We start from the raw sequence: 25548 nt of genomic DNA, 5'->3' as shown, positions 1-25548 counted from the left end.
CGTATAGAAAGTAACACTACAGAGTAGGAGACTTCCAGCCCCTGAACCAGGGAGGCGCACGGCGGGAGGACGGGGGCAGGCTGCGAGCCGGGCCGCGACAGCAGCACGGCCGGGCACGGGCAGCGGGCCGGGGCAGGGGCGCGAACGGCCCCGGGAAGCCGGGCAGGGCGGGCAGAGCCGGGCAGGGGCGGACGGCCCCGGGAAGCCGGGCAGGGCCGGGCAGGGCGGGCAGGGCCGGGCAGGGGCGGACGGCCCCGGGAAGCCGGGCAGAGCCGGGCAGGGGCGGACGGCCCCGGGAAGCCGGGCAGGGCCGGGCAGGGCGGGCAGAGCCGCTCCCCCGAGCCCGGCCCGGCCCCGCGGAGCGCTCCCCGCCCCGCCCCGCCCCGCCGCCGCCGCCGCCGCCATCTTCCCCAGCCCGCGCCCGCCCGTGCCGCTCCGCAGCAGCCCCGCCGCTCCTCAGGCCGCCCGTCCATGGCCAGCTTTCCCCCGAGTGTCAACGAGAAGCTCATCGGTGAGCAGGGGGTGCGGGCGGGCTCGGCGGGGGCAGCGCGGCCGGGCCCGGGCTCGGTCCGGGCTCGGGCGGGGCGGGCGGGCGCTCAGCCCATCCCGCAGCGCAGCGCGCCCGGGGCTGCCCGCGGGTAACGGGGGGATCCCGGCACACGGAGCCTTTCCCGGGACACGGAACCTTTCCCGGGACACAGAGCCCGTTCCGGCACACGGAGCCGTTCCCGTGGGCCCCCGGCCCGTTCTCAGGCCGTGGGCAGGCGCGGGCCTGGCCGCATCGCCCGTTCCCTACCGGCTGCGGCTTCGCGCACCGTGCGAGCAGCCCGTTCGGCACCGCGTGTTCCCCTGCAGGGGCTCGGCCCTGCTGGGTTATGCGGTGACACCGGGCCCCCTCCCGATGGCGTTGATCGCCGTGAAACAAAGCGCGGGTGCCCGGGCAGCCGGTGTGAGGAGGCGCACGGATGTCCCCCTCCCGGGTCTCCCCCTCCCGGGTTTCCCCCTCCCGGGTCTCCCCCTCCCTGGTCTCCCTCTCACGATCTCCTCTGTCCCCAGCTCGGTCGCGCACGGTAGGAGAGCTCCTGGCCCCCACGTCTCCCTTCGACAAGAAGTGCGGCAGGGAGAACTGGACGGTCGCGTTCGCTCCCGATGGCTCGTACCTGGCGTGGTCACAGGGACATCGCATAGTGAAGCTGGTCCCCTGGGCACAGTGCCTCAACAACTTGTAAGAGAAACTGCTCTGGCTTTCGGTGCACCTGAAAAACAGGAGATAGCTTCAAATCTGTTAAAATGCATGTGTTGCTCTTGTAGGATTTGACACCTTGGGGAGAAATGAATTCCTTAAAATAATAGCTGTTCTGTCTCTTCCTGTATGGCCAGCAAGAGGAACAGCTATTGCAACCTCACAAAGCCTGTGGAGGAGTGACTTGTTAATCAATTCAGACACTCTAAAATAAGAGGAAGTTAGTGTGAAAAGGGAATTTAGAGACGTGGGCAGATCTGGCCCTTTACACTTCCTATCACAATGCTGTTTGGCTTTACCTTTTAGAAATTTACTTAAAGGCAGACCTCTTCCCTTATCATCCTTGTTCGAATGCAGGTGGAGTTCCAAAACACACATTTTACTGGCACGTGCAGGTTGCATGTTAGTGAAGTTGGTAGCTGGCCACTGCAGTTTTGTAGCTGGTTACATTTCCCTGACCCATGTTTTGGGGGTGGTTAATTGCTTTCCATGTGCTGGACGCTCAGTAACTCTTTAGCAGAAAATCCTAGACATTATTGTGGCTCATTTTTCTGTAAATGCTTCAAAACTGTTGGATTTTGCAGTAGGTTAAGTTAGTATCTTGCTCTCTACAGAGGTAAAACTGCAGAGTATTAGCATTATTTTGTGTTGGAAGGTTTCCATGTGCTGGCAGTTGTTCTCAGCTATAAGAAAAAGCCACTTTTCTAATTTTAAAGTGAAGACGCAGCGTTTTACACCTCAGGGATGTACATCCTGACCCCTCCCAGGCCCCGTTAGGCCCTGAGGAAAGGTTTGTTTGACCGTGCTGTGTGTTGCCCTGCAGCCTGCTGCACGGCACCAAGAATGGCGCCAACGCCGGCAGCGCGCGGCTGCCGCGGCCGAGCAGCGAGGCGGCCCAGAAGAGCAGGCCCTGCGAGCACGTCATCGACTGCGGGGACATCGTGTGGAGCCTGGCCTTCGGCTCCTCGGTGCCCGAGAAGCAGAGCCGCTGCGTCAACATCGAGTGGCACCGCTTCAAGTTCGGGCAGGACCAGCTGCTCCTCGCCACCGGCCTCAACAACGGCCGCATCAAGATCTGGGATGTCTACACGGGTGAGTGGAGGGCAGCTGAGGGCAGAGGGAGGTCCTGAGCTGCAGGGACACACTGGGAGCGTCCAGTCCGGCTCCTGGACTGCCCCAGGACCCCCAGCACTGCCTGTGTCCCTGAGAGCGTTGTCCAGACGTTCCTTGTCACGCCCAGGTGCCAGCTCACGCTTCTTGCAGTAATAATATTGTTGGCACACACCAGGAGTCGTGTAACTGGGAACTGACCTTCAATACAAATGAAAAAAAATCTTAAAAAAGCATGAGCTCCTGCAACTAGAAGTAACAAAAAGCTGCCAAAGGAACAAGAGAGGCACATCATGCTTTGAGGTGTGAGAGATGGAAGACGCAAAATAATTAAATGTGTGCGTACATACACTGGTTGTTTACTCAATAGTCTTCCTAGTTTTACCATGCTTTAAAAGCATGAAATTGCTGGCTTATGTTGATAAGGACCTTTTATCTTCTTTTTAAAAAGAAAATTAATGACTCCAAAAGACTGAATCTGAACTTAGGGACTTTCCATTTTGCTGGTAGCACAGCTGCTCGGTTGGAGAGAACTCAGTTCAGAAAAATAATGACTTGAGTCATCTGTCCTTGTAAATTGAAGATTGGAACAGGTATGTCCATCAAAAGACAAGTCTTGCCTTATTTCTGAGGTTCTAGTATATACATTTTGTAGCTTTTCCAGGAGTTACCTCTTGATACAGGAGAGTGAAAGGATCCACGTGCTGCTCGTTGTAGTGAGCATTTCTACAAAGAAAATTGTCTTTACACGCAGTAATTTTATATTCAGTATTTGTGTCCACAAACCATTTGATTTAAGTACAATAGTCCTTCATGTTAAATTGTGGTGTTCTCATGTAACAGGAAAACTCCTCCTTAACCTGATGGACCACACAGAAGTTGTCAGAGATTTAACCTTTGCCCCCGATGGCAGCCTGATTCTTGTGTCTGCTTCCAGAGACAAAACCCTGCGAGTGTGGGACCTGAAAGATGATGGTAATGTCTGGGCTTTATCTGCTCTTATACCTGGGAGAAGCACCCATGTACTCACTTCTTTTATTGCTCTAGACTCAGTTTGGTCAGGATTGCTCAAAAACTGCATGTTCTGTTAGTCACTCACTGTGCACTTGGAATTATTTAGTCACTCACTCTGCAGCCCCTTGGAATTCCTTATCTGTCTGAGCCCTGGAGGCAGAAGCAGGTTTTGGGCTGAGTGCATGAAGTGACCTTTCTGAATAGGGACATGGAAGTAGAGGCTGCATCCCAGGGGTTTTATTTCTGTGTAGAATGACTCTGCAAGAAGTCTGGGAAAATAATACAAAATTTCGCAAAGAAATAACTAACTTGAAAAGCTTTCCCATCTGAATTTTGTAGTATTTAACCAATCCTTACAGCAATGCCTTTCTGTTTAGGAAACATGATGAAGGTGCTGAGGGGCCATCCGAACTGGGTGTATGGCTGTACATTCTCTCCAGACTCCTCCATCCTCTGTTCTGTTGGAGCTAGTAAGGCAGTATGTGTCAGAGTTTCTTGTTCCTTAATTTGCCCGAATTGTGTGCATAATCATTTTAAATCTCAGTAACATTAAGCTTGTGCTCGGTGTCATGAACTTCTAATGTTTGATGATGATGTGAAAGTGCATGAAATTAAACTGGCAAATGGTGCATTGAGACCCTGATTTGTGAATGGAACTTGCACTGCTTTTAGTTGAAGAGGCTGTAAGTGTGGAGAAATAGGTCTGCACAGGGTCATGGCATAAAACAAAGACCACTAAAGCTGCCAGTCTTAAAAGATACTTAGATTAATGCATAAAACTATTTTGGTTTTGACTTTGTCCTTCCTATTTCATGCTCAATGAGAAAGACTTCCCAAAGCTGGAGCCAGTCAGGGCATTTCCTGCTGAACAAAAACACTTCTGTTTCCCCCTACCAATGGCAGTAGTACCTAAGAGTTAGAGGGAAGAGGAGCACACTGCTTTTGCTTCCATCCTAATGCCCTGCTAGAGAACTGAAAGCAGTGCAGGTAATGCATGTATGCCACAAGCTACTCCTGGCACTGAAGAGTTAGGGCAGAGCAGAAAGGGAGTTCAGCCTGGTTCCAGGGGCTCTGTAGGCAGTGTGGTGGAGCCTCAAAAGCCCAGCTGAGGCAGTGGCCATCGCTGCTGTGGGAGTGCTCAGAGGCACTGTCCACCGCGGCGAGCACAGCCGCGCTCTGGGGTTTGGCTCTGTAGTGGAGCAGAGGGGGATGTGTACATTGCTGTCTGGAGGCTGTGTGTTTTCCATAAGCTTCTTGCTTTCCCTGTCACAGGTGGTGGCAGCAATATTGGTGTGATTGAGTTAAGCTGGCACCACTCTGAGGAGCACAGTGGTGTTGGCGGGCAGAGAGTGGCAGCTCTGGCCGCCAGCCCGGCGAGCTGTACCGTCTGTACCGTAGGACGAAGTAACCTTGCCCTCGGCTGCAAGGGGTCCTGTACGTACGCAGGTGCTGCTCCATGTCCACTGTCTGCTTGCTTGCTTGCTTTTTTTTTTTTTTTTGTTGTTTTTTTTTTAATAATTTTCACAGCAGTGAAACACACTGACTCCTCAAACTCAGTTAGCGGTTTTATAGAATGTTGGGGTCTCCTTGGAAGGATTAGTGAACGTGTTTATAACTGATTCTAAAATAGTTCAGAGTTAGGTATGGGAGGCACTAAGGCTGAGTTTGTTTGGTCAAACATAACTTTAGCCAAGATGTCAGAATTTAACCTGTGCAGTAAAACTGTCAAGGGAAAAATCAAGGCCGCTAGTGAGCTCTTTGAGGGATGTAACAGCTTTTGCTAAAGACATATTCCTGTAAAACCATGCTGCAGTACATGGATAGTTCCTATTAAGTAATTCTGCACAGTCCTTATTTTGATAGTATATAATGTACAACTGCATGTAAAATATTGTAATAGTCTATGAATTCTTACAATACGCTGTGCAATTAGTTGGGTAAATTGTAATATTAATGTTGTTTGTTACTGTTGACTTGATTTTAAATGACTAAATTCTTTCTAATAATGTGGTTAGACTTCCCTGTTGTTTTGCCAAAGACATAACTTTTGGCTGTGAAAATTCTTTTTGCTTGCAGTATCTGTTTCTCTTCCTAGGCTGACGTTGGTGATCCAAGCAATTGTAAACAAGTGATCTTAAACTCAAAGGGATGCCACTGGAGTAACAATATGTTAACCTTACATTTTCTGTCTGTATATTTCTTAAAATTTTGGTAGTTACTGAAAAGAGGGGACTGTAGAGTTTAACACTATCTATTTCTGAATATTTTAATAAAATAGTTTTGTAATACATGAATTTCAGTAAGCTACATGGTTAAATTTGTTGCCTTTATCTTATATTTTGGCTTATTTTGTTAATAACATTTAACAAATTTGAGTTAGAACTTGCATGTCTGCTTTAATTATTTTTTAAAAACCCTTGATTTTAATCTGAATATGACACTGAGCATATTTCTTAATTGTAGTAATTCATAATACCTGATTTTAGTATAATCCTAAATAAGACTAGCTATACTTAAAAAAACAAATTAAATGCTTCACTGCCTCTCTGAGCAGAGCTATAACATCAGCTCATTTAATTGCAGGTTTTCCTGTGGGATATGGATAAATACTCCATGTTACGGAAACTTGAAGGCCATCACAATGATGTTGTAGCTTGTGAGTTCTCTCCTGATGGAGCGTTACTGGCTACTGCATCCTACGATACTCGAGTCTATGTCTGGGATCCACATATTGGAGTGATCCTTAGGGAATTTGGGTAAGTAAAGCAGTCAGATCTGGAAACTGTCTCCCAGAGTGGGCTCGGGAATGAGCAGTGGCTGGTGGAAGTCCCTAAAGTGGCAGAAGCTGGAGGTTGTTCTTCCATCTGAGCGAATTTGCAGCACTGGTATTTTAATGTGCACTGAGTTGTTGAACAAGGCTGAAGAGCACACGGCAGTTGAGTCCCCAGTCCCGAATCCAGGGTGAACTGCTCAGACACTGTTTGTTTGTGCGTGCCTGGGCTCTGCTGTCCTGCTGAGGCTGTCGTGTCTGCCCACAGGCACCTGTTCCCCCCGCCCACGCCGATCTTCGCGGGCGGCGCCAACGACCGCTGGGTGCGCTCCGTGTGCTTCAGCCACGACGGGCTGCACGTGGCCAGCCTGGCCGACGACAAGTGAGTGTGCCCCGGGCTGCTGCCCCACGCTGGTTTGTTGTGCAGCACACAGAAAACACCAAGCACAGCTAAAACCCCGCTCTGGTAACTTCCTGTGTTGTCCTTCCCTCTCAGAATGGTGAGGTTCTGGAGAATTGATGAAGAATACCCTGTACAAGTTGCACCTCTGAACAATGGGCTCTGCTGTACTTTCTCTACTGATGGCAGTGTTCTGGCTGCAGGGCAAGTACAGACTTCTTTTCCTTTTTAAATACAAAGGTAACGCAAGAGATTGAAAACAGTGGCTCAGTGTTCTGAAAATCTTCAGTTTGACTTGAAGTGCTTCTGACTGTACTGTTTGTTTAAACATCCCTGGAATAGCAGTAAAATCAATCAGCTGATAAGCTCATTTCTTATCTTTAAAAATAAATATGCGAGAGACCCAAAACATGAGGGTTGGAAGAAGCCCATCAGATAGCCAAGGGCAGTTGTTGTGTGTTAGGTGGCACAGCAGTAGCAGCTGCAGATCTCCAGTTGCATAGACAAGTTGCTTGTTGTGCTGCTGCAGGACCTGGAGTAAATCAGGATCTGGGGCAGCTGGAACTGAGCACCAGCAAGTCCCCTCATGTGTGTGTGAGTTGGTAGCAGGCCGAGCTGGATCCATGGAATAACCTGGAGGGTTTGTGTTCTGTGCAGGACCCAGGATGGCAGCGTGTACTTCTGGGCCACGCCGAGGCAGGTGTGCAGCCTGCAGCACCTGTGCCGCATGGCCATCCGCAGGGCGATGCCCAGCAGCCAGCTCAGGAGCCTGCCCATCCCGGGCAAGGTGCTGGAGTTCCTTTGTTACCAGATTTGAGTCATTTGAGAAGAAAACAAAAAACGAAACCAACAACTGGGAGGTGCCCAGCTGCTGAAACTGGCTACAAACACTTTACAGAATCCTCAAACTGTACAGCCTTTAAGCTTAAAACTCTACAGGTTTTCAAGAGCTATTTAAAGTGATAACCTAAATACTATTTTATCAAAATGCCTGACAGGTAATTTTTTTTACTATTTATAGAAAACACAGTAGAAGTATTCCTGGTGTTCTCAATTTTCTAAAATGTAACTGTGAAAACATGTACATATATAGACATAAGCTGCTACATGTTATCAGTGTACCTTTAAAATTGCTTGTATGATTTTTCATGTGTCTCATGTATATATTGCTTTGGTAGAGCCATGATGCATCTGAGCTGTAAGTGGAAGGACAGCTGTTCTGGCACACTGAGGTAGGAAAACTATTGACTTACACAGCAGTTAAGCTTCCTTCTGTGCATTGGTTGGGGTGCAGAAAGCTGCCCCCAGGTCAGACTTTTGCTAGTTCATTTGTGAGGAGGTACAGCGTGGCTTTGTAGAGAGCAGTGTGTGGGAAGGGCAGGAGGTTAAAAGGGGTGCAGTGTATCTAAGGTAACCCAGGACCATGCCTGAGTCAGCTGAAGGCCTTATGCTCCATAGCAGCAAACCAGGTGAAATTCAGTATTGGGCAGTGTTAGAGAACCATTTCCTTACATTTCTGAAAATCTGACTACTGTATTTTTGCCTGATACTGTGTCTGTAATGAGAGACATTTGCAGACTCAGTTTATTATCCTTTAACCCTATAATATCTGTTTGGGGGTGATTATTGGTTAATGGCCAAAGATAAGCAAAATACTTGGTTTTGCCTTCTGTTATTTATCTGTACCTGCAGATATAAAGAATGTATGCATTGCATAAAATGCCTGATTATATATATTTTTGTTGAATTTTGTATTAAAAACTTGCATAAAAATTTTCTGGTATCTTCTTTGGTGACTGATTTATCAACACTGTCTGGCTGCAGTGTTCGGGGTGAGCTGATGAGGCCTGGTTTGTGCTCCCAGACAGATGCTTACAGGGCTCTCTAAAGCCATGACAGTGTTAGAAGCATGTGTGAGCTGCAAATCTGCTTATTTAAGCACCTTCATGAGCTGATCTAAAAGCTGGGCTTGCCATGAGCCTGATTCTGCAAGATCACAGTTCCAGCCTTGGATCAGCGAGTAGGACTGCAGTGTGGGGTCTTGCAGGAGAGGCTTACTGAAGGGTCCCCTCAGGCTGGGTTCACCAAAAGCAATGATTTATGGAAGTGGAGGAAGAAAACAACATCCCAGCTCCCCCTTTCACCACCTCTGAAAGCTGCTTCTCCAGCTGTGCCTGCAGGAGTTCCTCTGTTTGCTCTAACCTTTCTCCCAGGACACAAATGATAGTGTTAGACCAAGTACACAAGCTTTCCTCATTAGTGAGGCTATTTATAATAATGTACCACGTTTACAAGCCTCTTCCTGCCCTGGTGGGACGCCACAAGGTGAGGCCTGATCCCCAGCATCCCCAGCTGTGACCGCAGCACAGAGCTGGGCCCTCCAGCAGGGCGAGGCACAGGGCTCCTCCCAGCCGGGGCTCAGTGACTGCTGTCAGGGGGAAGGGAGCAAGGACACCACCATGCAGCTACAAAAGAGCTCTGTCCCCACAGCCCATCCAGGCTGGCCCTCAGGTGGGGGCAGGAGGGCTCAGGAGGCAGGGCACAGGGGGGCCTGTGCCTCTGGCACTGCCTGCAGTGGCTCTTAAACAGTGATGGAGAGAAGCAAGTCCAAGAGAAAACTGGAGCTTCAGCCACAAGGAAGTTTCTCTGGAATGCTCTTTATTTTCTGCATTCATATATGGCATCTAAGTTCAATCATGACTGAATAACACTGCTAAGTGTTGTGTGGGGTTTGTTGTTTCAGTGCTGGATGAGGAATTCCATTGGAGCACTTTAGGGTGGATGAATCCTGTGACCTTTTCCTTATATATTACAATAGTCTCATAAAGGACAGAGGTTATGTAAGATCCCGTGGGAAATCTGTAGAGGTGTCAGGCAGAAACTGTTTAGCCAAGTAATTATTTCAGATTAGAACCACCTGAGTAAGGCAGGCAGGGTGTCTGTGGGATGCTGGCTTCTGCACAAGGACAAGTTTGTTTTATAAACACTGCTCCACACCCAAATCCCACTGCAATGAGCTGGACCAGAACAGCCTTAATTATTGATGTACTAGAACCAAAAGAAAGCCAGAGTAAACTTCAGATAAGTCATGATAACACTGTTAGTTATCAGCAAGGTTATGCCTTGTGTAATCAGCTAATTCCAGACAAAAGTTCTGGGGCAGATATGATTTATTTCTAACACGAGATTAGAAGCTTCTGAATGCTCACTTTTGTTACAGCTGGCTGAGTGCTTTGTTGCATCAAGGAGAAAAATTATTTACGGGCTCTAATAAGAGTTGCTACACTGGGGCTCCCTGACAGAAATCATAATCCCCTGTCCCTCTCGGAGTTCACTTCTCAGCCTACACAAACTCCTGCTGCCCCCTGCACACTAACGGGAGGAACTTCTCCCATTCAGTTGGAGAGTTCTGCCCACTTCTTCAGGTGCCTGACACAGCTCCATCTTCCAGCTGTGCAGCTGAGGACTCCTGCCCCTCCTGTGTGACCCCGGGGCAGCTCATGGAGAGCATTTCACCAAGCCACTACGGTCACTGATGCTCCTCTCCCCTCCTGCTTCAAAGGCAAGCACTTCTTTGGGAAGATCATCAATCTGCTTCCTGATATAACAGCCACTGTAGTAAAACTCTTGTACCAGAGTAAATGCCAGGATGGAAAACTTAAACTGAAATTAGATGGGGAAAAATCTATTAACAGTGTAAATTCACACTTTCTGGGGCAACTGCCCAGGAGCTGTTAGGATGTTTTGATGATATTTATTAATTATGACCAGCTCCTTGTGGTCACTGCAGAAGGAACAAGTCCAGAAGAAAGACTTAAAATATTGCTTCATCTTAATTGCATCAGAGGAAAGGAAAAAAAAAAAAATTCCAAGGTCCACTGCAGATAACAGCAGTGAGAAGAGTTTGGGCAGAACTTTGGTCCTGATGTGGCATGTCACAAGACTGAGATACGTGTTTGCTGCTGCACAGGGAGCTGTGCTGGTTTTTGTGAGGTCACTGGCACGTAAGGAAAAGGAGCAGCTGAGAAAGTCCCTTCCCTACCTTCCAACAGGTCTGTGACTCAGCCCCAGGGCCTCTAAGGGAGGTTTGACCTTGCCACGTGCTTTCCTTCAAGCTGATCCCAGAAGTTCAGATAGTTCTGATACTCATGGGAAGCACCCACAGCTGGCAAGCTCTGAGAACAAACAGGAACCAGGGGTGGCATGCTTCTTCTGTGATTGTATAAATCAGCTCTAAATCTGGCCTGCAGTTTGCCATTTCTCTGACCTTAGTGGTCTCACAGATGAATTTCATCTGCTGCCTAGAGAATCCTCTCCTGACTCCAGCACAACATTACAAAAAAAATCGAATTAAACAGAGTCCATTATGGCAGTAATCTGAGCAACAACTGACCAGGCTCTAATGAGGCACATTCACGGCAAAGGCTTGCAATAAAGCAAGGGAAGTTTGGGATACACACGTGTATCTCTGTGGGTTGATGTGGGGGTGAGTGCCTCCATCCATGTGAGCCTGTGTGTAACTCACACACAGTGGTGCCCAACTCCCTGCCAGGGGTTATTCTGGAGCCTGGGAAAAGCTCAGTGCTTGCACAGTGACAGTACTGCACTGGGAAGGCAGCAACTGGGAGGGCATTTACCTCCTGGGGGAAGGGGCAAAGACCCCTTGGCATCCCCAGGATTATTGACTGTGTCCACTGGATCATGAGACATTAGAGAAGCTGGAAGTGACTGCCCTGCTCACAGGTTTGTGTTTGCTGAAGAGCTGCCAGGATGGCATCTGGCCAACACAAGAGTTGCAGCTTCTGAACACCAGCACAGCCCCAGCCCTGCCAGTCACACACACACATTGCAGGGTCAGACCCTGCCCAGCAGCTCTGTGCAGCTCAGCTCCACCATCAGACAGAACTGCTACTGTCCACAGCATGGTACACAGGCCAGATCATGAGCTCTTTTGGCAGCAGACTGCAATAGAAATGAATTCAAGATGTCCATCTGTGTGGATGGAGGACTTAAAAAATTACACTTTTCCTGTGGAGCTCTTAGCCCAAGGAAACTCCCCTGAACAGGGGTCCTCATACACTGTCTGGGAACACATTCTGTGCACTGTGGTGTGGTGAGAAGGGTTTCCTCTTTTTAGTATCACTTCTGTCTAGTAATTAATAAGAAATAGAATGCTGAGGGGGTTTTTTTGCCTATTTTTTCTTGAATCTATAATAGTTCTTGGCTTCAACAGCAGAAATTCTTAACTACTTATTATTCAGAAACAAGCCAGTATTCTGACTAACCAATTATCTTAAATCACACTTTAAACAAAACATAACTCAGTAGCATTTATGGAGAAATGTAAGGATAATAATATTTGGAATATTTATGGGAACCTAGAAATGTTTGAACTATCTTCATTTGTGCACTACAGTAGCATCCAAGCCTTTAATAAAGAAGTCTCTCTAATCCAAACAACTCCTAAGTTAAACAGACAAGAGACAAAGATGTGAACAGAAAACATAATCCCTCACTTAGAGGTAAATAAATGAGGCACAGAAAGGGATTCTAAAGGAAACTGTGGCCAGCCTCAGAATCTGGTTTTCCTCCCTGATGTCAGAAAGTCCCTTTGGCACAGGCCTATGATGCTTTCCAAACAAATGTCAAATGGAAATGCAGTTCCTTATGGTCAGTCTGCAGGGCCTGCTCCAGAGGCCTGCCTTCATTCAGCAGTTCTGCTGCTGCCTTGATTGTCTCTGCTCTGGTCTCGTGGTTTCACACCAAGTACCAATGCTCTTAAATGTTCAATTTCCAGAGCAAAGTGATCTGAGCTGAACCCCTTCTCAAAGCAAGAGGAGCTCAATTCTGTTGCCTTTCTAGAGAAACGTTTGAGAACAAGATGTCTAATTAGTTCTGCAGCACTAATCCAGATGTACTGAGGCACCACATTATTTTGAAGGCCCCGTGCCTTGACAGGCTCAGCATCCCCTAGTGCCAGGGGGGTGAGGTGGCAGCCCCGCACCAGCCCTGACCTGCGGGCACCCTGACGAGTTTTCATTGTGCCCAGTGACCTCGGCGAAGCCCTGGGCAGCTCCTCCTGGAAAGCTGGAATTGGTTCGGCTTGTCGCTGTACCCTCGTGCCTGAAGAGAAAGGCCCGGGAGGGCAGGAAGGGGAGGAAACCCAAACCCCTTCCCCAAACCCCCAAATCCTTCAATCCCAAATCCCGGGAGGGACTCCGGGCGCGCGCGGGCACCTGCCGGGCGTGCGGCGCCCTCTGCCGGGCACGGGGGCTCTGCACACCTGGGCACAGGGGCTGGGAACACCTGGGCACGGGGGCTGGGAACACCTGGGCATGAGCAGTTCTGCATACCTGGGCACGGGGGCTCTGCACACCTGGGCACGGGGGCTGTGAACACCTGGGCACGGGGGCTCTGCACACCTGGGCACGGGGGCTGTGAACACCTGGGCATGAGCAGTTCTGCACACCTGGGCACGGGGGCTCTGCACACCTGGGCACGGGGGCTGTGAACACCTGGGCACAGGGGCTCTGCACACCTGGGCACAGGGGCTGTGAACACCTGGGCACATGTCCTGTCCTGATCCCAGTCCCAATCCCGGTCCTGGTCCCGATCCCGGTGACGATCCCGATCCCGATCCCGATCCCGATCCTGATCCCGGTCCCGGTCCCGGTCCTGGTCCCGGTCCTGATCCTGATCCCGATCCCGGTGACGATCCCGATCCCGATCCCGGTCCCGGTCCCGGTCCTGATCCCGATCCCGATCCCGGTCCTGATCCCGATCCCGGTCCCGGTGCCAGTCCCGGTCCCCGCGGCTCCCGGCAGCGGCCCTGGCGCTCACCCCGGCTCCCCGTGCTCTGCACGCAGATTCGGAGGCCAGAGAGGAGCAGAGCGGCTCCTCCAGCCTGCAAGAACCCCCGCGGGAGTGTCTGCAGGGGATCCGCAGTTTGGCCCGGGTTTGGAGGGGAGATTCCTGCAGCACCTCCACTCTGCACCATATCAGTGCCTTGCTTCCTGCTGCAGGTCGGATTTGTCAGCTTTAGAGAAAGAAAATGAGCTGGGGGAATTTCTGTCTCATCAGGGTGCTGTGCTCTCATCAGGAGGAGCTGCCCGTGTACATTGCAAACAGCAGCACAGAGCATGAAAGAGTTCTGCCAAGGCTGGGAGACAAACCTCGGACTCCTTTTGTTTCTCCTGCTTTAATTAGGAAAGAGCCAATGCATGAAACACAAGGAGTGCCAGAAAAGCAAATAACTGTAAGCCTTTGATGCTTTCTTTCCCCGAACACACACCTCTGTGAGCTCTTTAGTCTCTCATCCCTTCAGAGGCTAAAGGTCAGAGGGGCCCCTGTGAACTGCTGCCCTGGGAGAGGAAGAGGAAGGAAATGACAAATTAGCTCGGCTTTCCAGGCCCGTCTTGATCCACTTGAGTGAGTCACCAGAGCGTGACAGCATGGCTGCACACTGGCATCTATCAACACTTGGTTTCCTCTTCTGGAGCTGCTCATGTGACATCTGCAGCCGTGTTTCCCTGGGCCTGTGAACAGTCCTGCAGCTCTTTGGTGGGGCTGCACTGCACAGTCCTCTTACTGGGCAGCGTCAGCAGAGTTCCAGCTAAACCTGCCTATTTTCATCACTTCTGGGAAGACCAGACTGATTCCTGGCTTCAAGAAGAGTGGAAAAACTGCTCTTTGAGCAAGTAATGAAGAATTGCTTTCTGAAATTGTCCCAAACACAATAAAGCCGCCAGTCACCACTTCACAGGCTTCCAGCTTCAGAACAACTGTGTCACACACAGATGACATTTTGTTCAAGAATTGAGGCTTTGTTGCAATTTCAGCATCTCGAGGTTTTATTTTGCTCCCCATCCCCAACCCGAGCCTTGCTAACACCATCTCTCACTGCTCCAAAGCTAACAGCTCCTTTTCCAGCTCAGCAAATGTGGGAAAACTGGATTTAAGACAAAGATAACTTGATGCCAGTTCCATTTCTGCAATCAGATTCCTGTTTCAAATACCCTTAACCTCGTGGTGCCTCAATTCCCATTATCTTATGGATGACCTGTTAAATACCTGCATGCTTTTTTTTTTTTTTTTTCCTGGAGTCTGAAGAATTTCCTTATTTTTTGTTATTAAAGTGAAATCTGAGGATTACATGAATCCATGCAGCTCCTGGCAATGGGGCTTTTAGGTGAAAACACTGCAGCATTGATTGCAGATGTGGAGCTCAGAACTGTATCTCCCGTTCTGCCACCCCTCCCTGGACCACTGAGGAAACTGCCCAGTAGCTGCTCAGCAACAATGGGTTTGTTGCTTTTCAAGGGATACCATCACTTAGACTCTGGAATCAAGCACTTCCAGGGATGGAAAGTTACAGCTGTGGTGAGAAAGGAGGAGTAGGAAATGCTGGCAGTGTGAGGAGGCAGTGGCAGAGCTGGCAGGGTAGCAGTGCAGGGTCTCTTGGAGCAGTGCAGTGATAATGCTGTGTTTGACCCCTGCTCATCACACCCACACCGGGGACAAGGGGCCTCTTCCTTGTTGGCAAAGTGACCTGAGGCCCACATCACAGCCAGCACTGGTCTTTCAGCAGGCTGGGAGACTCTTTCAGGGAGTGCATTTGGGAGGGGCTGCCCTGGTCAGGAAAGCAGCTCCAGGAATAGCAGGTAGGAAATGGTGTCGTGAGCCCACACACAACACAAGGGCTATTCTTGGAGGAAGCTAAAGCTGAGCTTTACCAGGGAGTGTTTTCAGACTTCTGGTACAGAGATGAGGACAGTTAAGTGAGCAGTGCCTGAGTTTACAGTGTCACCTGAAACACCCCAGGGTGCCAAAGAGGCATTTTTGGTGCAGGACAGGAAAATGCATGGGACAGGGAGAGGACCTCAGGTGACCTGCACGGTGTGCACTGAGAGTCAGAGCAAATGGTGCCTTGGACATTCCCACCTTCCATTTACTCCTGCACATCTCGTTCATAACACATCTGAACACCACCTGCTTTGACACCAGAACACCTCTGGGAGGTGGAGAAGTTCTGGAATGCATCTGAAACACAGAGGAGCTGGGTACCTTACCCAGAGTCACACAAGGAGTGTCACACCAGCACAGCTTTGCTTGGTTAAAACTGCATTATGGAGGTGTGCATCTTCTTTAAACTCAAAAGAAATGAGGCTGCCTGCTGGAAAGAGAAGGCAGCATTTTAATGATGCCCTATTTCTAAGCAAATGTGTTGGGTATTTGGTAACCCTTAATTTATTAATTCAGAAAAAGAATTAACAAGACTAGCTAAACTACTTTATCTACTAATAAAATGTCAAGACCTGTGGAAGACACTGCTCTCCTTGGCCTTTTTATTGAGGCACAATAGCGGTCTCCATTTTTTTATTACTTAGAACTTTTGTTTCTGTTCTTGTGCTCAGGACTTGCTTGCTAGGCCAGAGAGACCTGCTGTGTCTACTGGAGGTCAGTTTCTTTAAATAAAAAAGTAATCCAGATCAATGTGGGATTACAGGGCACGAAATCTCCTCATGGCTAAGCAGGGTCAGTGTTCTTGCATGGTAAAACTGCTCTGAAGTTTCAGTTTGCAATAAAATACCTGGCTCCTTGCTGGTGCATTGTGGCTGCTGAATGACACATCTGCCTGCTACAAACAGACTCCTGCAGAGCCCTGCATGCACTGACAGCTGGCCACCAGCCTGAAGGGACTTCAAAGAGCTGAGCTGGGCCCAAGAGATCCAACATCCTCTTCCTCTGAGCTGCACAACACCTGGGCTTAAGCAGCAGCCACCCCACGAGCTCCTTTTCCAGAACAGAGATGCTCTGACCTACACAACAGGGGCTCCAGACAAAGCTGCACCAGCAACATCAAAGTCCATTTCTACTGGCAACTGAACCTTTGAGGAACGTAGGATACTGCAATGCAGGACATTAGCAATGATTTTAGAATAGCTGCGTTTAAAACTAAAATAACAACAACAACAACAGGAAAACAAGGAAGGGCAGGACCTGAAACCAAAGTTCTCCAGCAGAGACTATGTTACTGCACAGGACTCCAGTGGTAAAACCCAATTCCACAAAACAGGCACCTGAAACAGTATCTCACTGGGATTGTTACTGTGTAGTTGAGATGCTCGGAGTCCCTCCCCACATTTACCTCCCCTCAGCTCTCCATAGGGGGGCACTGGGTAGGTGGAAGGACAGGTACCACTCCCTTCAGGTTGCTCTCAATCACTAGGAATGTATTTGATTTCATCATACCCACTACCAGAAACCAGACACTCTCACAGGCTGTGAGAGAAAGTAATTTGACAAAGATTTATGCAGTGAGTCTGTTATGAAATTATACACACCTCTGCTATTTTATAACATGCACAGGATGGGTTTTAAATGTTTTGGGGAAGAATAATTTTCTTATTCTGGATCTGTCCCTAACTATATTCCTTAGTGATTGAAACAGTGGGGAGGCAGACCACCTCTGAGGCTCCCAGGGCAAAGCCATGAATAAATGCATAGCACAATGAAGAGCAGAATATTGAGGTTCATAAATGACAGGCCCACAGGAGATGCAAGAGGCTTGTGTAAGCAGGCCTCGATGTGAGGGGAGCAGCTTGCACTTGTCCCCACTGTAAATGTTCCTTGTGCATGAGACAGCCCCTGGACACAAGGGCAAGAGGACAGGGAGCACAAGGGCTGGCTCTCAGCGTGGTCATGCTGCTATTCTGCAGGACTGCTCCTGATTTATGTGCATCAGAAGCATGCAGGGCCCTTATCTGTGCTGCCCGGGCTCAGCCACAGAGCAGGAGGATCTGGCTCCAGGTTGTTTTACACAAATCACACCCGCGGCCGCACGACTCCCTCTCCGCAGGCGGCGGCTCGGGCTGGGCGCGCAGCAGCGTGTGAAGTTAATCTAACGCAATTAATCTAACGAAAACAGCTGTCTCCGCCAGGATTACCGATCTGCACTGCCTGCCATGCTCTGCAGCTCCCGCCGGAGCCCCGGCCCCTCTCCCCAGACCTCTGCGGCTGCAGAGGGCACCAGAGCGCCGGGCAGGGGCCGGTGCTGTCCCTGCGAGGGGACAGGGGACAGCCCAGCGCCGGGCAGGGGCCGCTGCTGTCCCCGCGAGGGGACAGGGGACAGCCCAGCGCCGGGCAGGGGCCGCTGCTGTCCCCGCGAGGGGACAGGGGACAGCCCAGCGCCGGGGCAGTGCCGCTGCTGTCCCTGCGAGGGGACAAGGGACAGCCCAGCGCCGGGGCAGTGCCGCTGCTGTCCCTGCGAGGGGACAAGGGACAGCCCAGCGCCGGGGCAGTGCCGCTCCTGTCCCTGAGAGGGGACAGGGGACAGCCCAGCGCCGGGGCAGTGCCGCTGCTGTCCCTGAGAGGGGACAGGGGACAGCCCAGCGCCGGGGCAGTGCCGCTCCTGTCCCTGAGAGGGGACAGGGGACAGCCCAGCGCCGGGCAGCGCCCAGAGAGCGGGGAGCCCCAGGCGGTGACGGGGTACCCCAGGCTGTGCCGGGAGCCCCAGGCTGTGGCGGGTACCCCCAGCCTGTGCGGGGAGCCCCAGCCTGTGGCGGGGAGCCCCAGGCTGTGACGGGTACCCCCAGCCTGTGGCGGGGAGCCCCAGCCTGTGGCGGGTACCCCCAGGCTGTGCCGGGAGCCCCAGGCTGTGACGGGTACCCCCAGGCTGTGACGGGGTACCCCAGCCTGTGGCGGGGAGCCCCAGCCTGTGGCGGGTACCCCCAGGCTGTGCCGGGAGCCCCAGGCTGTGACGGGAACCCCCAGGCTGTGACGGGTACCCCCAGCCTGTGGCGGGGAGCCCCAGCCTGTGGCGGGTACCCCCAGGCTGTGCCGGGAGCCCCAGCCTGTGCCGGGAGCCCCAGCCTGTGGCGGGGAGCCCCCCTCTGTCACGAATCGCTGCTCCAGCCTCGGGACCATCTGGCATCGCTGCTGCTGCGGAGCCAGAGGCGGTGCCGCTGTGCCAGGAGGAGGGCAGGGATTTACAGCCCCGGGGGACCGGCTTCGTCTGGGCACTGGCTGCACGCCAAAACAAGTAGCAATAACACATTGGCCCAACCGGCCCCGTTTCTTACTTAAGTAATTTCCCGGACTGGGAGAAAATGCAGAATTGCACAATGTTCCTGGGCAGCTGTTTTCTCCCTCTTGTGTCACTTCAAGGCACAGGGGATGTCACTAAAAGTGACATAAAATGCTGTGTTTCAGGTGTGACCATATCCTTTGGCTTTTCCCGAATTCAGTGAGTCTGTGTCCCTCCCTGGCTCACGGAAGCATGCTCTGCATGTAATTGAGAGAGAATGGCATAAAAACCACGCCTCGGTTTGGGCAGAAACAGCATTGGTTTAGACACAAGTCAGCTGGGAGCTTTTGCAAGACTTTGAGGCACTGGATGAAGTCCACAGGGAACAGGAAATAAGCACTACTCTAACATCAGTGCTCCTTGTTTGCAGCCTGAACTGCGAGCTGGCATGTGTTCTGAAACTCCTATTGCAGCACAGAAGTGCTCACACTCCTTTATCCCAGCACCTTTAAACAGCCCCGTGCTGTGCAAATATTGGTGACCATTTTACTGTGATTTCCAAGTGCTGAGATCTCAGCCCTGCACAACCCAAACATGTCAATATTTCAGATTTTCACCTGAGTTTAGCAGACACGATCCTCCATTCCCAGTGACAGAAAAGCACTGCATTTTCCCTGTGAGCTCATCATTGCTCTCTTCCTGACATCACTGCAGAACAGTTGTCTGAGTAACTCGATAAGCCCTCCAGGGCTGGGTTGTTGGGGTTTATTTTTCCCACTTTTCAATCGGTAAGAACTCCATTGTTGCTACAGATAAGCAGCCATTTGGGGTTATTTGAGTGCAAACTGCAGATAAGAGAGTGTCTCCTGAAGGCTTTTGTTGTCTCTTTTTACCAGGGGTTTTTGTTTCCCCCTATCTTTATGTATAAGCTCTCTGAGGTTGTTCTGTGTGTGAGGGAAAGTACAGCGATCACAACTGCTTCCACAAGTGGCTGGGGAATCTGTGCTGTCCTTGGGACTCCCAGCCTCAATGTGCAAGTCTCACTTCCATGGTGAGCTGGCACAACGCTCCCAGGGCACTTTCCCAGAACTCCTGCAGAGAAGGCTGGAGGCTGGGCAGGTTCTCTACTGGTGAAAGCTTCTCTGCTACAGATGTCTGGGAACCAGGATCCTTCCATGAGGAAAATGGGTCCAGCTCTAAGAGCCCTGGAAAACACCAATTCTATGAGCTTACAGCAAGATTCATGGGAAGAGAGCCCCTCACCTTCTGTGTGCTGAAGTAAATGGATATGGAGTCTGGGATTTGGCAAAGATAAAAGGGATTCAATTTCAGTTATAAGAGTGAAATAGTACTGCAAGCTGGAGAGAAAGTTTTAGCCAGCCAGGATTGATCTAGCAGGTTCTGATTCCCAGGGTTCAGCCTTGTAGCAGCCATTGCACTCATGAGTGCCAAAGGCCATTAGAACTTACCAACTGAAACACATCTTCCACAGCCCAGGTCAGGAGGATTTAATGTGTGTAATCACTTGTTTTCTTCCTCTTTGCCAAATAATTTAAATCACAAAACTGATAAGAAGAGCTGACCTACAAGCATTGTTTCTGTGTGCAGGTAAGTTTCTGCTGGAGCTGCAGCATGATACTCTGCCTTTCATCTCAGTTTTTTGCAGCTCTCAAGAGCAGCAGGGAGGTGTTGTGACCATCCAGCACACATCTGGAGAGCCCAGGTCAGAGCCTTCTGTGACACCCTGACTGCATTCCTGTTCTTTGCTATCACAGCCCCAGGTAATAATCAGAAGGGAGTGCCCAGTCACATGAGGGATGAGCCAGTCCAGCCTGTTTCCTGATTTTCAGGGTCAACAATTTCTTATATCATTCCACACTTACAGAGCATTTCCCAGGTGGAACAGCTGCAGTCCACTTTTCAGCTCTGCCAGTAGCCCACAGCTTCAGGCAGACACTTTCCTCCCTGCCTTTCCCAGGTCCTGCAGGACTGTGAACAGCACTCATGTCTAAAGGCAAGTTCAGAGCTTGGCTACTAGGGCTTGCCTCCAAAGAGTACTCTGCATAGGAGTCATCATGATAAATTACTCCTAATAAAATATCCAGCCTTCTCCAAAACCTTGTGAAAGATACAGCTGGGTAAGTTCTATCAGCCCCAGTTTACAAGGAGATCAGAAGATCTCAACCTGTGAGATGTGTCCAGAGCTACATGAGGCACACAAGGAGGAGGCAGCCAGTTCTGCCTTCCTCTCCTCTGCTGTCCTCTCCAGAGCATGCTGCCTCCAAACCCAGCCTTTGGCAGCACAGCCTCTCCTCAGAGCCCCCTTTTCTTCACCTTTCTGCATGGTAGATTTTGTTTCTTTTACATGCAGGAAGAGGTACCTGAGCTGCACTGGTCTCTGAGGGGCCCCACCCTTGTTCCAGGCCACTGCACCACTTACTAACCCTGCCCTGCATCTTGGTGGGGCTGTCTAGGATGACCACTTCATTCTAGAAAATAGATAACCTGGGGGAAAAAAAAATCCAAACCTAGCAGGTGTTTACTATTTCTGCATCTCCTGGCAGTCTTACTATTTCTTCTTGTGGTATATTTTCAATTTCAATGCATGCAACTACCTCAATCCATATACCTTAGAAGCACCTGTTAAAAAGAAAGGGTTAAACACAAACACTGTGTGCAGCAGATGTGCATTGGGATGACTTTGCTCAGTGTTACCCTCTCCATTATTCACAAGCTCCTACCAGTCTGCTCTCAGCAGGGATACCGTCTGTGGGATTAAAGGAAGAAAGGAAACAAGAACCAAAGTCAGGTTTCCCTGGCAGCACAGTTTATGTGCCTTCCTAATGTGCTGCTTTATCTGTCTAACAGAATAGCAATAGCTGCTGCAGAAGAGAAAAATAAATTATGCCTTAATTAGGCACTTCTTGGTTGCTTTTCTAGTGTCCCCAGGGAGGCAAGGCTGTGTCATTCTAATTCCATCCATTTAGGAAAAAACCCCATGTACACTTGGACCCTTGGGAATATTCTGGAAGACATGAAAGCCCCTGGCACATCCAGCACACTGCAGTCCATGTGGGGATTTTTCACTTGCCCAAATGCAACTCCCTGTGTTCTTTTCTCAGCTCAGCTGCTAATGCATAACTTTACTTTTCCTTCCCCTCTGTAATTCCCAACTGATTTTCTGTGAGGAAAGCTACTGTGTTTGAGAATGTCAGATTGTGCTGACTGCAAGAGCCTGCATAACCTGACTGAGGTAACGTGCTCCAAACAAAGCATTTCTAACAGGAAAGACATTGCTGAGAACCTTTCTTTGGTGTCTAATCAGCAATGAGTTCATGCTACAGCTTGGCACTTCCATCGTAAGATTATAATCAGGCAGGGATTTAATTATCACTAATACCTTTACCCTTCTATGACATTTGTTTGAAATAAATAAATACTTTATTAGGAAGTCACACAAGCTGCCTTGCTGTACCCAATACTTTCCTACAGGCAGACAGCACAGCATGTGGAGCAGAACTCTCTGCCCCAGCTCCGTGCTGAGAGCACAGCCCACCCCTACCTGCACGCCTCACACCCCAAGACAGTCACTGGTTTGGACTGGGAGCTGTCTGTGGAATGACTAATGCAGTCAGAAGCCAATCTGGATTAGTCCCTCTACACACCACTGTGTGGCAAAAGAAGTGCATTAAGCCTGGCCCTCTAAAAGCTGGGTCAAAATGCTTTGACCACATCACAGTAACAACACTTCACAAGGCAAAATGTCTCCTGTCAGAGGCTGTCCCCGGCCCTCCCTCGCTGCTGCACCAAGCGAAGCAGCCCGTTCGTTTTCCTAGCACAAGCTGACCTTCTGTGCAGCCAGCATCTGAAGCACATTGTCTGAGGAGAGGGAGCTGACAGCACAGCACGGGATGATGCAATCCTGGGTGCACCTGAGCCTTGGCACTGCCGACTGCACCCGTCCTGCTGGCCTGGGCGGCTCAGGCCCTGGCACCCGCACCTCTGGGCTGGGGATTCTTTGCAGATGGCTGTGTCTGCTCGGCAGAGGGCAGAGGCAAACTCCACCTGGTGCTCCCAACAGCTCTGCCCTAGGGCAGAGGGGAGATGCGAGCACAAAGGCACCTGCAGCCCCGGGGCTGCTGGTTGCCACGTGGGCCAAGGCTGATGAGCCCAGCTGGGCAAATTCCTCTAACTGCTGGTGGAATTTTCCAGGTTTGAAGGGTACCAGAGGGATCAGGATGTGGAGGGACTACAGGGAGCATTGGTTGAGCTAACATTCCCAGTCTCACAGCACAGGTGAACAGCATGTTATTTTAAAGACATCTAGGACAACGAACAAATGATAAATTTCTACAGATGTCTCATTTTTTAACAGAAATGCAGAATGGAAAAGGACCACATGGGTTCTTCATAGCTTGAACATCTACATAAAATTATTAGCAGCTCTTAACATCTTGATTATCCTTCATGAAAATACTTGGATGCTTGTGGGTTTGATATTTCTGACGTCCTATTTTAAATGTGAATTGTTTAGGGTAAATTACAGTGTTTAAGGTTTGAGGAGAGATGTTTTGTTTCATGTTTTGGTAAAAGACAGGCAATACAATTGAACAAGACTCTTGAATTTGGGGGAGTTTGCAAAGGGGGTTCATGGATGGATGGGAGCTGGAGGCATTCTGTCAAATACCTCTGACCACAGTCTCATCAAAGGAGCACCCCATGAAGCATTCAAGTCCAGTATTGCAAGTTCTGACTTCACAAAGCTCAGTGAATATGTGGAGTAACTCCACTAAACCCATGGATTCATGTTTTATTATGCCCATTGTAATGGGCAAAACCTGACCTTTTGAAAAGGGTTCTGGGAAGCGCAGATGTGGATCACATCAATGCCTTTCATCTTCTAAGTTTAATTCCTCAGTGCTCTCCATGGTTTAAATAGACATGTCAGACAGAGGAAACATTCTCATCTCTGGTTCATGGGGGAGGCAGACAGATGAGAAGATTTGCCCATGGCTATACTTTCTAAAAGAGCCAGGAACTGAACCAGACTGGTCCAGTCTCAATGTCTCAACCACAGGGTCATCATTCCCTTGAAATGGTTTCTGAAATCATGCACCAAAGTGTGGATATGGACTTCAAACTAACTCTGTGCTTATGCAACATTCTGAATACAGCCACTTTCCTGCACTGAGCCCTCAGTGATCAAGCACTGTGGTCTTGTCAGGCCATATTCCCCCTCAGAACCAGTGGGACCTGGACCCTTTGCATGGCAGAAGCAGCTGCCAGGGACAGCTGCCTTTTCCTCAGCTGCTGAATTCTCCCATTTTGCACTCAGAACAGGGGTAAAACATACAAGCTGCTTGATCAGAGAAAACTAAACTCAAGTATGAGGGAAAGTGGTAAGGGTTTACTTTGTCCTTTCCTGTCCATTTGTCCGCCGTGAATGCAGGAGGTTTCCTATTTGGTGCTGTGGGGTAAGAGCCAGAATTTTCAAAACTTTGGCTCAGCCCCTGCCAGCATTCATGTTCTCTTATCTTGCTTCCGGTGCAAACTATTTCCAGAGATGGTGCTATTGACAAAGTCAGTGACTGAGGGAAACTGAGGAAGAAGAGTGAGCAGAAAATCAGGAGACTGAATTCAAATGCTGACAAGAAGCAGCCAAGACCATTCTCTCCTCAGACACTCTCAGCAAGATCAGAGTGTGCACTTGTGCAGAACTGGGGCAGCTGAGCCCCAGCATGCTGGCAGTTACTGACAGTTTCTCCTTTCAAAATGAGAAACTCAAGTTGACAGTTAAACTTACGCCCATTTGATTTTATAAAGTATGTGGCTCACTCTTCTCTCTGGCATCATCAGAAAAAGGTTTATCTGCTTATGCATTTGTTCTTGGTGGGTAGTTTGTGCAGCATCTGCCTCCTCTGTGAGAAGTTAAGCATATGCATGAAGCTCTGAGACCCCATTTAAAAGAAGATTTGCACAATCCTGCACAGAAAGTTTGGGTTACCATACTCCTCACACTTATGCTATGCATGCTATTAGCTGGTTAATTAATGGGTGCCCTAAATAGCTTATGTATTGTACGAGTGCCATAATCCACAGCCTGAACTGTACACAGAGTTCAAGCAGGGATTAGGACAGTACATGCCCTTAAAGGTGAGGTGACTTTCAAGAAAAAAAAAAAGTCAGAAATATTTCTTTGCTGAGAACCAAGGTGTACAGAAACAACCTAAAGGTATTTTAAGGACATCTCTTTTTATGTCTCTTTCACCTGACAAACTCCAGCTGGACCAAAATCATTTACTATTTATAAGCACACCATCAAGTGAAGACTTCTGGTACAAATGTCTAGTGACTGTCCACACCCTAATGGGAAGGGAGCATCATCAGCATTGCTGGCATCTCTTCACACCATCACAGCCAAGGCAACAAAAATTTGCAACTCTCAAGGGCTCACAAATCAAGACACAAACCTCCTTTACGTCACAAATTTGGCCTACAAATTGTCACTGAATAATAGGGGGTAGGTTTTTTCTTTAACTTCAGAGCTAAGACAGCAGATTCTTCCTGCTGCTGTTATTTTCTTTGTAGTCTGACTTGCCCTGTCCCTCCAGGCTTTGTTTTAAAAAACTGCAATTGTCCAGTGGATGCTCAGTCACAGTTTCTCTGTGCCCTTCAGTATTTTCCTCCTAAACTTGAATTTCAAGCCATTGGCTACCTTGAGACCTGACCCAGTTTTACACAGCAGGGCACACAGAACCCTTGTTCCTGGGGACTGACACTGACTTGAACAGAGCTCTGCACACAGCTTGCCTCGCAGCTGTGGTCTGGGAATACAAAATGAAAGGAAAGGGTTAAGTTTTTTAGCTAGTTCTGGAAAATAGGGTGCCACTGTGGGACAGAATTAAAATGAGAATGAATCCAGACTGCAGTTCTTTAGGATACACAGTGTTTTCTATAAATCTCATTTTGCATCTTCCCTTCAAAAT

The 25548-nt window shown here is 49.6% G+C and overlaps 1 protein-coding gene and 1 long non-coding RNA gene across 2 annotated transcripts in view; one reads left to right on the top strand and one right to left on the bottom strand.

The window, feature by feature from the left end:
* Nucleotides 1-352: 352 nt before the first annotated feature.
* WSB1 (WD repeat and SOCS box containing 1) lies at nucleotides 353-8313 on the top strand. Its single transcript, XM_064394392.1, has 9 exons — nucleotides 353-511; nucleotides 1057-1225; nucleotides 2067-2335; nucleotides 3197-3328; nucleotides 3745-3845; nucleotides 5951-6123; nucleotides 6406-6519; nucleotides 6634-6741; nucleotides 7195-8313. The coding sequence occupies exons 1-9, from the start codon at nucleotides 472-474 to the stop codon at nucleotides 7352-7354; spliced, it is 1266 nt and encodes a 421-aa protein (XP_064250462.1). The 5' UTR covers nucleotides 353-471; the 3' UTR covers nucleotides 7355-8313.
* The window catches only part of LOC135283505 (uncharacterized), a 30194-nt gene continuing 5784 nt past the window's right edge, over nucleotides 1139-25548 (bottom strand). Inside the window, exon 3 of the long non-coding RNA XR_010349243.1 lies at nucleotides 1139-1256. This is a non-coding gene — a long non-coding RNA (uncharacterized LOC135283505). The remainder of the gene's footprint in view (nucleotides 1257-25548) is intronic.

The sequence above is a fragment of the Passer domesticus genome, chromosome 19 (genome assembly GCF_036417665.1).
Source record: "Passer domesticus isolate bPasDom1 chromosome 19, bPasDom1.hap1, whole genome shotgun sequence".
Taxonomy (NCBI): Eukaryota; Metazoa; Chordata; class Aves; order Passeriformes; family Passeridae; genus Passer; species Passer domesticus.
The sequence above is the reverse complement of the archived record's forward strand: the minus strand, read 5'-3'. Positions and strand labels throughout refer to the sequence as shown.